The 13,859-nt window shown below is 42.3% G+C and overlaps 1 protein-coding gene across 4 annotated transcripts; it reads right to left on the reverse strand.

The window, feature by feature from the left end:
* Positions 1-1,200: 1,200 nt before the first annotated feature.
* Positions 1,201-11,080, reverse strand: epc2 (enhancer of polycomb 2). 4 transcript variants are annotated; one of them, XR_003985406.1, is made up of 15 exons: positions 10,674-11,080; positions 7,751-7,910; positions 7,463-7,608; positions 7,114-7,320; positions 6,694-6,842; positions 5,372-5,495; positions 4,585-4,788; positions 4,406-4,489; positions 3,185-3,318; positions 2,748-3,043; positions 2,513-2,646; positions 2,154-2,310; positions 1,757-2,012; positions 1,247-1,435; positions 1,201-1,215 (listed from the first exon to the last, which is right to left on the reverse strand). XR_003985406.1 is itself a non-coding variant. In XM_030429426.1 (14 exons), the coding sequence occupies exons 1-14, from the start codon at positions 10,824-10,826 to the stop codon at positions 1,366-1,368; spliced, it is 2,271 nt and encodes a 756-aa protein (XP_030285286.1). In that variant the 5' UTR covers positions 10,827-11,080; the 3' UTR covers positions 1,223-1,365. The 4 variants fall into 4 exon arrangements, 3 of the variants coding, with proteins under 3 accessions (XP_030285286.1, XP_030285285.1, XP_030285287.1); XM_030429426.1 differs by lacking the exon at positions 1,201-1,215 and having other exon boundaries at positions 1,223-1,435; positions 2,513-2,643; XM_030429425.1 differs by lacking the exon at positions 1,201-1,215 and having other exon boundaries at positions 1,223-1,435.
* Between the last annotated feature and the right edge of the window lie 2,779 nt (positions 11,081-13,859).

The following is a 13,859-nucleotide window of genomic DNA, read 5'->3' on the forward strand; positions in this document are numbered from 1 at the left end:
TCAGTAAATCACTTTCTTCTTCTGTTTTTTTTTGTATTTCTTTAAAGACTGAAGTGAGTTTCAGTTTAAATAAAGAACAAAACAAAAAACAGGCTAACAGAAAGTTTACCAGCCGTCAGTCTGTGTCGATGCATTTTTATTTCTCAGCATTTTATATCTGAAACAGAGTGAACAGAGTGTGTGAACCAGCCGACACACACACACACACACACACACACACACACACACACACACACACACACACACACCATCTCTACACAATTCACACTGAAGGACAAAACAAATCCAACAGAAGCAGTGAAGCCTGTCAGAGCTTCAGTTCACACACGTCTGATCAGCGTCCGTTTGTCTGACAAGTTTAAAAATATAAAAAACTTTGTGTTGCAGCTGCAGATCCACGTCTCTTTTTACAGGATGCATATTTTTATTTTCATGTGGCTTTAAATGATCAGAAGGCCATGAAGAGATTCTTTAACAGACACTTAAAAAAAAAAAGAATCAACTAAATCCTGATGAACAAACAGACGTCACAGAAACATCTTTAAATCTGTCAAATGAAATCAGTTTTCCATCTTTGGGAAAGAAAACGAGACTCAAGTTCTGAATTTTAAAAAAATACAAAATGTAAACGCGAGAAATAAATATCCAATCAGAGCGAGGATACAGACTCACCAAGGGCCAATCAGAGCAAAGATACAGGCTCATCACGGCCCAATTAGCACGAGGATACATGACTTAATATGAACCAATCAGAGTTGATTCTGCAGTCACATGATGCTTCAGAAACTAAACCGATGAAACAAACGAAAGCTATTTTACATCAAAGACATTTACAAACTGTACAGTCATAATAATATTAATAATAATTATAATAATATCCACACTCAGTAAAATGTTCTGATTCCAACTCATTTTCTTCTTCTGGAGGTCACGGCGTGTCACATTCACCGGTCAGACACTGAGGAGGAGCAGGGCATGATGGGAGGAGGAGGAGCAGGGCATGATGGGAGGAGGAGGAGGAGGAGCAGGGCATGATGGGAGGAGGAGGAGGAGCAGGGCATGATGGGAGGAGGAGCAGGGCATGATGGGAGGAGGAGCAGGGCATGATGGGAGGAAGAGGAGGAGGACGTGATGGGAGGAGGAGGAGCAGGGCATGATGGGAGGAAGAGGAGGAGGACGTGATGGGAGGAGGAGGAGCAGGGCATGATGGGAGGAAGAGGAGGAGGACGTGATGGGAGGAGGAGGAGGAGCAGGGCATGATGGGAGGAGGAGCAGGGCATGATGGGAGGAGGAATGGGGCGTGGCGTGGTGGGAGGAGGGGCAGGGCATGATGAGCAGAGGGGCGGGGCATGATGGGATACGATGTTATGTGACCTCCATGGGCAGCGTGGTCTCTGACAGGCCGTTCAGCAGTCTCTCCGGCTCATGAGCGTCTCTGTCGGGAAAAAGACAACCATCAGTGATGACATCACCCATTACATCACTTCCTTTAAGAGTGAAGCAGCAGTTTAAAGATGAAGAGAGAAACCTTGTTGGACGAGGTCGTGTTTACCAAAGTTTATAATTACTTTATTAATACTTTATTTATTATTATATACAAACTAATTATCCATTTGTGCAGCTATTAATCTTAAAGTCAATTATGGGGACAAAAAAAATTGCAATTTTCTAAGAATTTGACAGTGAAACACGTTTTCAAAGACTGACCTGTGAGTCACAGGTCACCAGGCTCTCTGAGGTGAAGGAGGATGTTTACCTGGCAGTGGAGACTTTGGGCACTCGGTCGAGGCTGGCGGCGACGGTGGCGAGCTTTAAGGCAGACGTTGGGGGCGCTGAGGGTCGAGCAGTGTGGGGGTGGGCGGGGGAGACGGCTCCCACGTGGCTCCTCTGGTGGGGGAGGGACTGAGGGGAGGACGAGGAGGATGAGGAGGAGGAAGGGGGGAGAGACCCCCGAGCCGAAAGTCCTGACCTGCTGAGAGACGAGGAGGAAGAGTACGGAGGCCTGGAGGGACCTGAGGAAGAGGAGGAGCTTCACGTCAACAAAGATGCATCACAAGAACATTTTAATAAACACATAAATATGTTTTATTGTTAACATTAATATCTCTTATTGGGTTCCTCCTCATCAGGATCAGACAGGTGAGGCAGCTCACCTGAAGGGTGGTGGACTCCGTTGACGCTGGTCTTGTAGGGTTTGTTCTCACTGTTGACGTGACCGTGAGGTTGAGGAGCGCTGACCACAGCAGAGGCTGCAAACTGAGCGCTGGCTGAGTCCAGAGTCTTCGAACTGGACTCTCCGGACCGGGTAGACTGTGGATCGGACCAGAACAGGAGAGACCAGAGATTATAATGCAGAAAAAGATCCTTGGAGAAATGTTTTATTATTTAATTCCCAGCAAAGTTTACAGCTTCAGTGCACTGATGTCATTTAACACAATAAAGATCATTGTTAAAATGTTAAAATGTGAAATATCCTGTCTGTATATTAACATACATGTTACATATATGTTACCTGTGTTTGGTGCAGTGCTGTGTGTCTGTATGAAACAGTGGTGTTCTGTAGTTGCAGCTGTTCCAGCTGTTGTTTCTGCATCTGGACCAGCTGTTGCTGGTGACTGTGGTACTGCTCCTCTGTGATGCCCCCTGCTGGCACACAGAGACGACACACATCAACACACGGTACACTACAGTATAAATGTATCAGCGCTGCAGCCTGATGGATGAGAGACCTCAGCCTGATAACTCACCTGATCCACAGTGTCTGTCAGGTATCAGACTACAGGTGAGTCTGCTGTCCTCCACAGAGAACCCTGTGGTCCTCCTGCCCCCCTCCCTCTGGTCCTGAACTGGTCTGGGTCTGTAGCAGAACCTCCTCAGGGCCTGGATGTTGTTCAGGATGTTAGCGAGGGAGGGTTTCTGCTCCAGTGTAACAGGGTCACTGAGGAGGCAGGTACTGGTCCTGGTCCTGCAGACCGGTTGTGTTACAGAGTCCATCTGCTTCAGTACTGGATCCAGACCTGAGGAGGCTCGGTCCAGGATGATCCTGATCAGAGACAGAGAACAGGCTTCAGCTTTCAGTCCACTACATTTAAACACCATGTAAACATTAATTAATTCATCAGTTTTATCTGAAACTTTTATTGAATTTGAAAAATAAAGACGAGTCAGTGGAGCTGCTGTTTACCTGCCGCCTCGTCCTATCCTGCGTCGACCCAGTCCCGTCCAATAAGGAGGCAGCGTCAGTTCAGTCAGAGAGTGACGGCGACACTGAGGGAGGAGCTCTGAATGATCAACTCCGTCCGTCTGCTCCGTACAAGGCTGAAGAAACAAACACACACGCAGAACAGAAACCGTTATTTATAAAGCCCAGAGTTTAACTGGTGACAACAAGATTCTACACAACAACAACAACAACAACACATCCAGTTTTCTTCTCAGTAACAACGGGACACCAAGTACCGGTAAGTGCGTTGTAATGTGTTGATACGCTGTGCCAGAAGAAACCTGGTCAACACGTTCATCTGCTGCTCTATAATCACATGGAGCTGATCTTTAGAACAACATCATGAAATTAAAATGTGAAGCTTTTTTTGGTGTTTCAGGATCAGAGTGGCGACGCCTCTTCTTCTGCAGTGAGTGAAGAGGAACATCACCTTGTGAAATAATCTGCAGAGAACCGTCTTTCTTTTCATTCTGGCCTTACGTGATGTAATTCTCTTTTCCTTCTATAGTAAAATAAAAGTGACCTACTCATGTGCAAAATGCGGCCATGAGTTGTCTTTGGAGATGTCACAGTTACTGTGGGGAGTTTCCCAGCTGGTAAACACAACACTGGGCTGTCACAGTTACAGTTTCTCTGGGCTCGTCAGGTGAAGCAAACAGGCTGGGTTGTGGAGTTTTAGCAGGGCAGCTCAGCAGACATCCGGCTGCAGGCTCCACCTGACGAGCCCAGAGACACTCGAGCAGTGAAAAGAAGCACTGGAGAGTGTGTGAAGAGGTCGGAGTGTTACTGCAGCTCAAACAGTGCCGGAACAGACATCACCAGAGTGTCTGAGAGTTACAGTTTGAGTCAAGCACCGATAACAAAAACCAATGAAGTCAACCAATCAGAGGTGGAGAAGGGCGGGTCTTATGAGAAAGCTTCCTGAGCAGTATGACTGCACCCTCTGCTGTTCAGATAGAACAAAAGCCATGACAAGGACAGATCGGATGCATTCACACTGATTTGTTGGATCCATGAGCTTTACGAGCAAAATAACGTGATGGGTTTGTTAGTATCGCTTCATTCCTTTATCGTGATATCGTGACGTTCTGTGTATCATTACCCCTCTAATTATAACATGTTGTATTTACGACAGATTCCTATTCAGGACGATTCAGATGAAATGAAGGAGGAGAAACTCACAGAGAGGTATTGACATCCAGCTTTCCTCCTGAAGACAAAAACTCCATCAGGATTATTCTCTTCATCAGGTGAAGACGGAGGAGACTGAAGAGACAAACACACAAAGATTCAGAGTCAGAGATATTCTCCAGTACGACCACATGACGACCACATGACGCTCAGAGAGATGTGATGCTGACCAGCGGTGGCGGCGGACTGTCCTCCTCTCCGGAGCTGTGGAAGTCGTACTGTTTGATGTCGGCCTTGTTGACGGTGAAGGGACCGGGCGGTCGGCCGGGACGTCTCTGCGGAGGATACAATCTGTCCCGTCTGATGGTCTTCTTCTTTGGTCTCATCAGATCAAAGGGAAGCTCGTCTCTGACGGACACCGGCTTCTTCTGCATCTGAAACACACACAGAAGCTGATAATGAAATCCTGAAACATGAACTGAGTGTGTGGCTCTTCTGTTCTACCTGGACTCACTGCTTGCAGCTACATTCAGATTCTCAATTCAACAATTATCATTTATAGAGCAGAACTGTAAAGATATAAGCTGAATCTCTCTCTGGGACGGCTGCAGCTCAAGATTATTTTCACTGTAGATTATTTCTAGACTAATCAATTAGCTGTTAGAACTATAAAATGTCAGGAAATTGTGAAAAATGTATTTCTGTCCACAACTCTACGACATTCAGTTAACTGTCACAGAGGAAACAAACCAGAAAATATTCACTTAACAACCTGACAGAGAATTTAGACATTGTTCTAAAAAAATGCTCAAATGATCAAAACAGCTGGTTTTTAATTGAACTGTTGACCACCAATTGATTAATCACTGCCGCTCTTCTTCATGGAGCTCCAGATGGAAGATGATCGACATGTTGGGGAAATTATTTTGACAGACGAGGAACAGGAAGTTGAACCCTGCCCAGGTTTATATGTCATCCGGTGTGTGAACTCAGAAACACAAACAGGTGAGTCAGTACCTTGATCTTGACGTCGGTTTTGTGTCTGTTGTTCAGAGTCACTGGAGCGCTGTACACCGGCTTCTCCACCAGAGGCAGTGAAACATCTCTGAGAGTGTCTCCACTGAAGTCTCCCATCTGATACCTGAACACACACACACACACACACACACACACACACATAAATAAACAGCTGTTAACAACACAGACCACCTTCACCTCTGACCTGAGCTTTAAAGGCTTGTTTCATCATACAAACAGATGTGAAATGTCTCTTAATAATGAATTATAATTATCTAACTCAAACCAAGAGAAGAGCTCATATTCCCCCCATTTTAATACCAACTGGTTTTACAATTGAGATATTTCAGATGTCGGCTCTGAGCTCCTCAGACAGGAACATCCTGAGAAACAAAAGGATCTTTTTCTTTCAGAAAGTCTCTGACTTTCTATTTTTAAATTTTATTCTTACTCCTTTCTTACTCCTTTTTTATACAATAACCATGATTGTGATGAAGTGCAAGTGTCAATGTTTTTTTTTTAATTTTGTGATTTCTTTTTCAAGCCATTAAAACTTCTGGTGCCCATTAAAAAAATCATTTTTAACACTTCCTAAAACCTGAGGGCTTCTAAAAACACCTGACAACTGCCATCGTTCACTAAAACCTTTAATTTCTCAGCTGAAGGAGAAGATAGTAACTTTAATTTAGAAACATTGCCTTTGCTGTAAAGTTAATTAATGAATCACAATGCAGTTCTTTCATTGAGTGTTCAAAACAAGCTCACTTCGCACCCGGACCTTTAGGGTTAATAAAACGCTTTTCTCCACGCAAAGTAATTTAGCAAACGTGGTTTTTTAAATAAACACAACACACCTGAAAACACAGATCAAGGCCATCGACACACACTGGACACGAGCGTGACATTGTAAACAGGAAGTAGATTGTTTACTCTGGTCAGTTGCTTTTAAGGAAGCAGAGAAACGTGACCGCTCTCTGAATCTTCTTGGATAATTTGTCAGTAAAACATTAAAAATGTTTTTGTCTCTTTTTCTTCATTGTGTTATCAGTGTCCATTTGTGTCTTTCTACATATAAACGCTATAACATCCATTCTGTCATTGTACAAACTCAAATACTCCAAAATCTGTCAGTGATGCTACAAACACTGATAAACGCGTCTGTATGAATATCTTCATCTTGTAAGGAGTTTTCAATGATCTGAAACTCAACCTGCTGCTCTAACAGTTCACATCAGTTTAAAGCCACCACGAGAGGAGACGTCAGTGAGCTCAGTGTGTGTTCTGTGTTCAGGTGTATCTGTGGAGATTCTCAGCCTCCTCACCTCCTCTCCACCACCTCCAGCGTGAGGTGCAGCAGCTCTCTCTTGGACTTTTCTCTCCTCTTGATCATCTCCAGGATGGTGACAGTCCGACTGAACTCTCGCCTCAGTCTCAGCATCTTCTCGTACGACGCCTCGTCGTTCTTACGGTTCTGACGACAGACGAACATCACATTAATTAATCGACTGACCCAGAGGTGTCGCCCTTTCAAACTGAATAAATACAATAACAAAATCTCCACATGATTTAAATATATTCACTTTTGTTGTGACATCAGTAATTTTAAAATCTTTGTGCTGTCTGCCATGACATCAACATCTTCTTCTGTCCAGTTGATTGTTTTCAGACATTTTATAGACAGAACCATGTATTCATTAACCCAGAAGATAATCAGCTGTGGACTGAGAGGAGGACTGACTGACCTTCCTGGTCTGCATCTTCTCCGTCCTCCGTCTGAAGGCCACGTAGGCATCACTGTTGGTGGATCCGTCTCTTTTCTCCTGTTTGATGTGAGGAATCAGCGACGGGCCTAGATAGTTCTTCCTCTTCCTCACCCAGTAATCATACACCGACTTCAGCAAGTAGTCGTCCTCGTTCAGCAGCAGCTTCGCCTCCGTCAGAGACACCAGCTGAGGACGGGACCACAAGTACAAAAACCAGATGAGAGCGAGATAAGAGCTCAGACTGTTGAATAAAGCAAATTCTAGTTCTCAACCTGATCACCTGCTGAGTTCAGACAGTTTGCACCTGGTGTGTATGTGTGTGTGTTACCTGGTGTGTGCTGGCCTTCTCCAGTCGGTCCACCATGGTCTCAAACTGCAGAGGTTTGATCTCCATCTTTCTGTTCAGTCTGTTGAGCAGAGTCTCGTCCTCGGAGTCCATGTCGTAGTCGGGCTGCTCCAGGTCCAGACCCAGAGCTGCAGGACCACAAACACACTGATTACATACATACTGCAACATTTCAAATGTTGTCTTCAAGAGTCTAATATTTAAACATAACTAGAGACTGGACTCATATGATCCAGGTCCGGGTGGAGACCAGTGTGAAGGAGGACTCACGCTGAATGTGGATGAGCTGTTTGGGAACTTTGACCTCTCCTTTGTACAGACGGTCGTAGTAGGTGGTGTTGCTCTCTGCCTCAGGGACGGGGATCACCATGTTCTCCTTCTTCTCCCTGAACACCTGCTGGGCAGAGATTGCCCTCTGCAGGTGGTGCTCCTGAAACACACACAGGTACACGCACACACAGGTCAACGTCTTTTCCGCTCCATTTATCAACGAAAATAGATCTGTCCGTTTCAAACAACATAACTGCCGATATAACAATCGATGTCACTGCCCACATTCTTCCATGCATCCTTCATGACATCATACAGATGTTTAAAACGTGTGTAACCACTCCTCAAAAAGTTATTCTATTCTTAAAACGTGTTCCTATGGTCCTGTGGTCGTGTCTAGTTTGATCTGTTAGCTGCACTCCTTTGGTACGTATCCAGGACCTTTCAGAAAACTTGCAGAAGTACAGACAGAGTATGAAGTATGAACAGAAGACGCTGTCTGTGTGTTTATCTAACAGGGGTCGACAGATATGGTTAGGAGACTGCTAACTGATAACTGGAATCAATAATAATTACAGCAACAAAAAAAATATCTTACTGTAAAAGTTGTTAATAACCAGTGAGGGAAAGTAACTAACTACTATTCATTCAAATACTCTCTGAGTATCTAATACTACCACCAACATTTGTTAAAGGGCGACTGTGGCTCACGGATGGAGCCAACGTCTTGTTATCAGAAGGTGGCTGGTTTGATTCCCTGCTCTGCACATCGTATTGTCCTTGGGCAGGATACTGAACCCCAATCGCTCCTGAACACGTCTAATGAATGTAAATGATAACTTTTATGTTACTTTGCATTTCAAGATTATTCAGCATTGATTGATAGCATTTATTCACGCTGACATGTTGTGGTTTCTTTCTTGTGACAAAAGTACTTATTGTAAGTTGCTTTGGACAAAAGCACCTGCTAAATGCCCTAAATGTTTTTGTAACGGTGACCAACCAGATTGTGTTGTGGGCAGAGAAAGGAAGCTGCATCAGAGCCAGATAAGGCTGATAATCTACCTCTAGTATCTGACATTGAGGATAAACGAGCCTAAACTCTGCTGTAAGACCCAAACACATAACATAATGTGGAGCGTGAGGTCGTGTTCACACTCTGTAATTAAAGAGCCTGTTTTAAATGCCCTGGGGATTTAATTCGACAACCACTTGACATTTAAGTGTCCAGCATGTTACAAAACAGCTGAAACTATTGTGAGGACTTTACTGTAGAAACAGGTCTTGATTTTAGTTTTGTGTGATGTTTAACATCGGTGAACATTCATTAAGTGCTTATTTAAGAGGAAACTAGCAAGTGTCAAGAGAATCCACAACATCACCACACACATCTGTCTAAGCCAGAAAAGACTGAAATTGAAAAAGAGGAGGAACACTGAAGCGGAAGAAGGAGAAAGGTAAAGACATGATCACAGAGCCAGCAAATCCATTATTCCACCAATACATGTGAGCTCATAAAAATGAGCAAGAAGAATCTGTTTCCCAAAGTATTTTTATCTTTCTGTCTAGGCCACTATTCATTATTAAAGACTGGAGAGGGAGAAGAGTGTGAGAGGGAAAAGTTATGGAAGTACAAATAAAAAGGCTGTAGTGTTTCTGTATATAGTTGTTTTCTCCATCACGGTGTACCTGTTAGTCAGCGGTGGGATGTAACTAAGTATAATTACTCATGTAGTGTACTTAAGTATGAATTTGAGGGACTGAATATTTTAATGTTATCCAACTTTAAATTTCCTCTACATTCAATCTCTGAGGTAAGTACTGTACATTTTATTCCAATATTTTTATTTGATCATTTAAGTTACTTTTCAGATTACAATTCTTCATACCCTCTTGGATTAAAATGCATCATCCATGCACTCTGACTTTAAGGAGAAGCGTGCTCTCACCAGACCGCCATGCTACAAATAAATCATAATCTTACAGAATATGATGCATTGCCTGAGAATTAAACTAGTGAACAATATTTAAAGTAGTTCAAATAGCTTAACTTTAAACATCGAGTGTTTAATGAAACATTTTATCAGTTGGCCTTCTCATTATAACAACTATCCACTACTATGAAAATACACGAAAACAGTCTTTTTTCAATTTCATACACAACATCATTGGATATTTTAATCATATACTGACTGCCGAACAGGAACTGTCACCTGTTTTCATGTGAAAGATCTGGTCACTTCATCTGATTTACCCCTTAGGTATGAAAATGGGAACATTTAGTTATTATACTTTCATGGGGGCCCAAAAAAGCTTTATAAATTTGTTTGTCATTTTAAACCCAACGAGCTGCATCACAGACAGGATGGAGACAGAAACATGAGGAACCCCAACAAGCTGCTTTAACGTGTTTTAGATCAACTTCAGTAAGAACAGACGTGTTAGCATCAGCGTGCAGCCTGAAGTCACCGTTATTCTGTTAGTCCGGAACATGTCTTACTCACTTTGATTAAATATCGATAAAGAGAAGTTATCAGTCTGTGACATTACGCAGGACCAGTCTGATAACTTTACAGTCTGCGCAGAAACGTTTCCACTCAGCTGCTAACTGTAGCAAACTGACAGACCAAAGCTAATGTAGCACTGACTAGCTAGCAGCTAGCCCGGCTAGGATACGGGACGTTCTGCGTCGTCGGTTGCCTTGAGAACTACGTAAAAACGTAAACGTCATAGTCACTAAAAGCGCCCAAAGCTCCTTGGCGCTACGCTAACAGCGCACACTCTACGTACATTGGGTAACGAAGCGTCTTCGTACTGAGCTTACGGACAAAACTGTGCGTAAGTTCGTCATGAATCCCACGGTAGCACGAAGCTAGCGCTATTATCCCCCACAGACACACTTTATAATAAAACACGTCCGTACCAGCTCTTCTTCTTTCTCCATCCCGGTCGGCATCTGCGGGACGGCCCGGTTAATGGACACGCAGTCGGTCAGGTCCGGCAGGTCCTTGTTGCGGTAAACCGGGAGCGGTTTGGCGGCGTCTAGCGCTCGCGCCCGGAACGAGAGTTTACTCATTGTTTGCGCCAAATCAGCGACAATTCGCCCAAAACCCGCACCGATACCGACGGAAATCCGCTCCGGACGCGACTTTGTCCGCCGCAGTAGCGCTCATCGGTGTCCGCTGCTCCGGTAACCGGCGGCAGGACTCATCTGTGTGCGGGTTTAATGGGACGACGGGGCCGTTTTGCCGGGCTGTTCTGCTCCCTGCGCCGTGGAAAACATGGCGGACATGTCCACACCAGTGGCGGAGCAATCCCATCAGCCACCGCGGCGCAGCTCCAAAAAACACACGCGAGACGTGAGTGTGCGCGCGCAGCTCCTGAAGGCGACGCTGGTTCAAGAACCTGACAAAGTTCTGAGAACCCCGTAGAGCTCTGACGTCACTCCGACAGAACTCTGATGGAAGTTCTGAAACTCTCAGAATGAAGCCAATCAGAGCCGACACAGACAGAACGTCACTCATAATAATATAACGGAGTTTGACGGTTTCACGACATTATAATTTACAAATGTTATATTAAATATTACAAATAAATAAAAAAGATCAAGCTGAGGTTTATTTACACGTGTTGAACTCTAGTTTTATTTTATTTATTTATATTTGTATTATTATTATTATAGTTCTGTAGAGTCTGTTACTTTGTGTGTGACACCAGTAACTCTTCCAACATCAGTTTGCAGACGCTGACAGATTCACTCTTTTATACAGTTCGTTTCCTATAATGATCAGTGACAAAGTACAGCTGAGTGTTTTACAGTAACATTGTAATCAGTCACACAACCATAAACTGATCATTGATACACAGTTGTACCGACATAACACACAAAAGCTTTTGGTGAAACCACATTTTTACAGATATACAGTTCATTAGTTAATATACACAGACTGCAATTCTGTGATCAATAAATGCGTTACATCAGGTCAACCTGTAAATATTTAAAGCTTAAACTTCAGATGAAGAGATGAACTGAGTGTGTTTTAAATCTCTGTATGAAGGACAGAAATGTTCTGAAAGTCAAATAACATTTGTTTTTCTTTTGTTTTCTTCAACATGTCAGTTTCTTTCCACTGAATAAAAGTTAAAATGTTTAACTTTGTACAATAAAGAACAAAAAGAACAACTGAGATTTTTTTAAAGATCATAAAACAATTAAATGTTCTCATTTTTAAGAAGATAAATCTCTTCCATGTAAAATGAAATACAGATCACACAATATTTGTTGCTTTAATTGATTAAATAATTAATCAAAATGAATAATTACAAATATTTAGGTAGAAAACAATGTGTAGGTCAAACATGGCAGCAACATCACAACACTAAGACATCTACTGAACCTGCACATCATATATGTCACCAAACCATTTATTACATCATCATAAATCTGTTGGAGCTCATTCAGAAACAGAGTGTCTGTCACAGTTTGTCCACCAGAGAGCGCTGACACTCTGATCCATTCAAGATCAGATCAGACTTTATTGATCCTCACAGACTGAGAGGTCACACAACAGAAACAGCTCTTTGAATGAAGAAAACACAAAGCTTACAGATTAAACAAAGTACAGATGACATTATAAAGATATATATCAATATTTAAATCCCTCACACTGTATTATTGTGTAAATATTTGGTCCAGCAGAGAAACTCCTGCAGTAGAAGTATAAAGGAACATGTGTGATAAATAAGTACAATATATATGTTAATGATGTGGAATATAATCTCTATATGTGTGTTTATGTGACAAACACACAGTTAATTACAGCGTCTGCAGACGAAGAGTTAAAGACAAACTGCAGGACAACTTTTATGATCTGAAACTTTAAAGGCAGCGTCACAATAAAAGCAGATTATTATTATTATTATTATATATTATTAATGTGTGAAAGGAAGCAAACAGACTCAAACAAGCTGTTTCCTGTTTTCCACACAGAAAGTGACTGATGGTTACAGGATGACATCATGATGAAGTTTATACAGCACACATTTCATGAACTTTAGCAGGATTAACAACTTTATCACTTCAGTATTTGACACCAACGATCAACAGGACTGTTTGTTAAGTGATGATTTAATCTGTCAGAGGACGTCACAGACATTTATCTGCCTGCAGTCATTAATAACAGCTGGAATGTTGCTTGTTGCTTCACACAAAACTAGAACTAGTCATCCAAACCAACTTCTACTGTGAGCTTTTAACACTTTTTGTATGTGTTGAACTGCCTCATCATTTCTTGGACACTTCAGTAATCCCGGCTGAGTCTCATGGAAGAGAACATGAACATCCAACACAACGTTCTGACAGGTTTCACTCCACTTTTTGATATCAGTGGAAAAGTTGACACGTCTGGTGTGATGCATCAGCACTAAAATAACACGTTTATCACCTGAAAAGACAAAATATGAGACAAAGTTCAGAGATCAACTTCCTGTGAAGAAGAACATGCAGAGAACGTTTTTCTTAAAACACAAACATTTCAGGATTGAACGACACAGGAACAAGTTAATACATCCCTCTGAACATTTAAGAGTTTAATTCAATTATTTATTTCTTCTCAGTGTTGGAGACTATAATCAGAATATAATCTGAACATAATCCCTGTACAGATTAGTCTGATAACAATAAGAGAGAGTTAGAAACAAATCTTTCATTACCTGCTGGAATCTTTCTCATGGCTGCCAGCACATCTGATGTAACACGAGATGTGATTGGACAGAAGACGATGATGATGTCACACTCCTGATAGTCTGTGATCTTCACCTTTGTTGGCCATTTCATATTCTTCACTTTTTCCAGTATTTCATCATCAGCACCACAGGTCCGACCAGTAGGGACTGAGCAGACCTTCACTGTTTGTGATGAAGAACTCTTCACTGAAAGATAAAATCCTTCATTAGTTCCACATCAGAGACATTTACATTATGACAGCAGCAAAGTGGAGATCACAAACAGAGAGCATCAATTAAAACAGTAATAATTAATAAGTAAAAAAGCAGTTAGACCAATATAAATAAACACAACTCCAAACATATTTACACCATCACACAGAGA

Source organism: Sparus aurata, chromosome 9 (genome assembly GCF_900880675.1).
Source record: "Sparus aurata chromosome 9, fSpaAur1.1, whole genome shotgun sequence".
In the NCBI taxonomy this organism is placed as follows: Eukaryota; Metazoa; Chordata; class Actinopteri; order Spariformes; family Sparidae; genus Sparus; species Sparus aurata.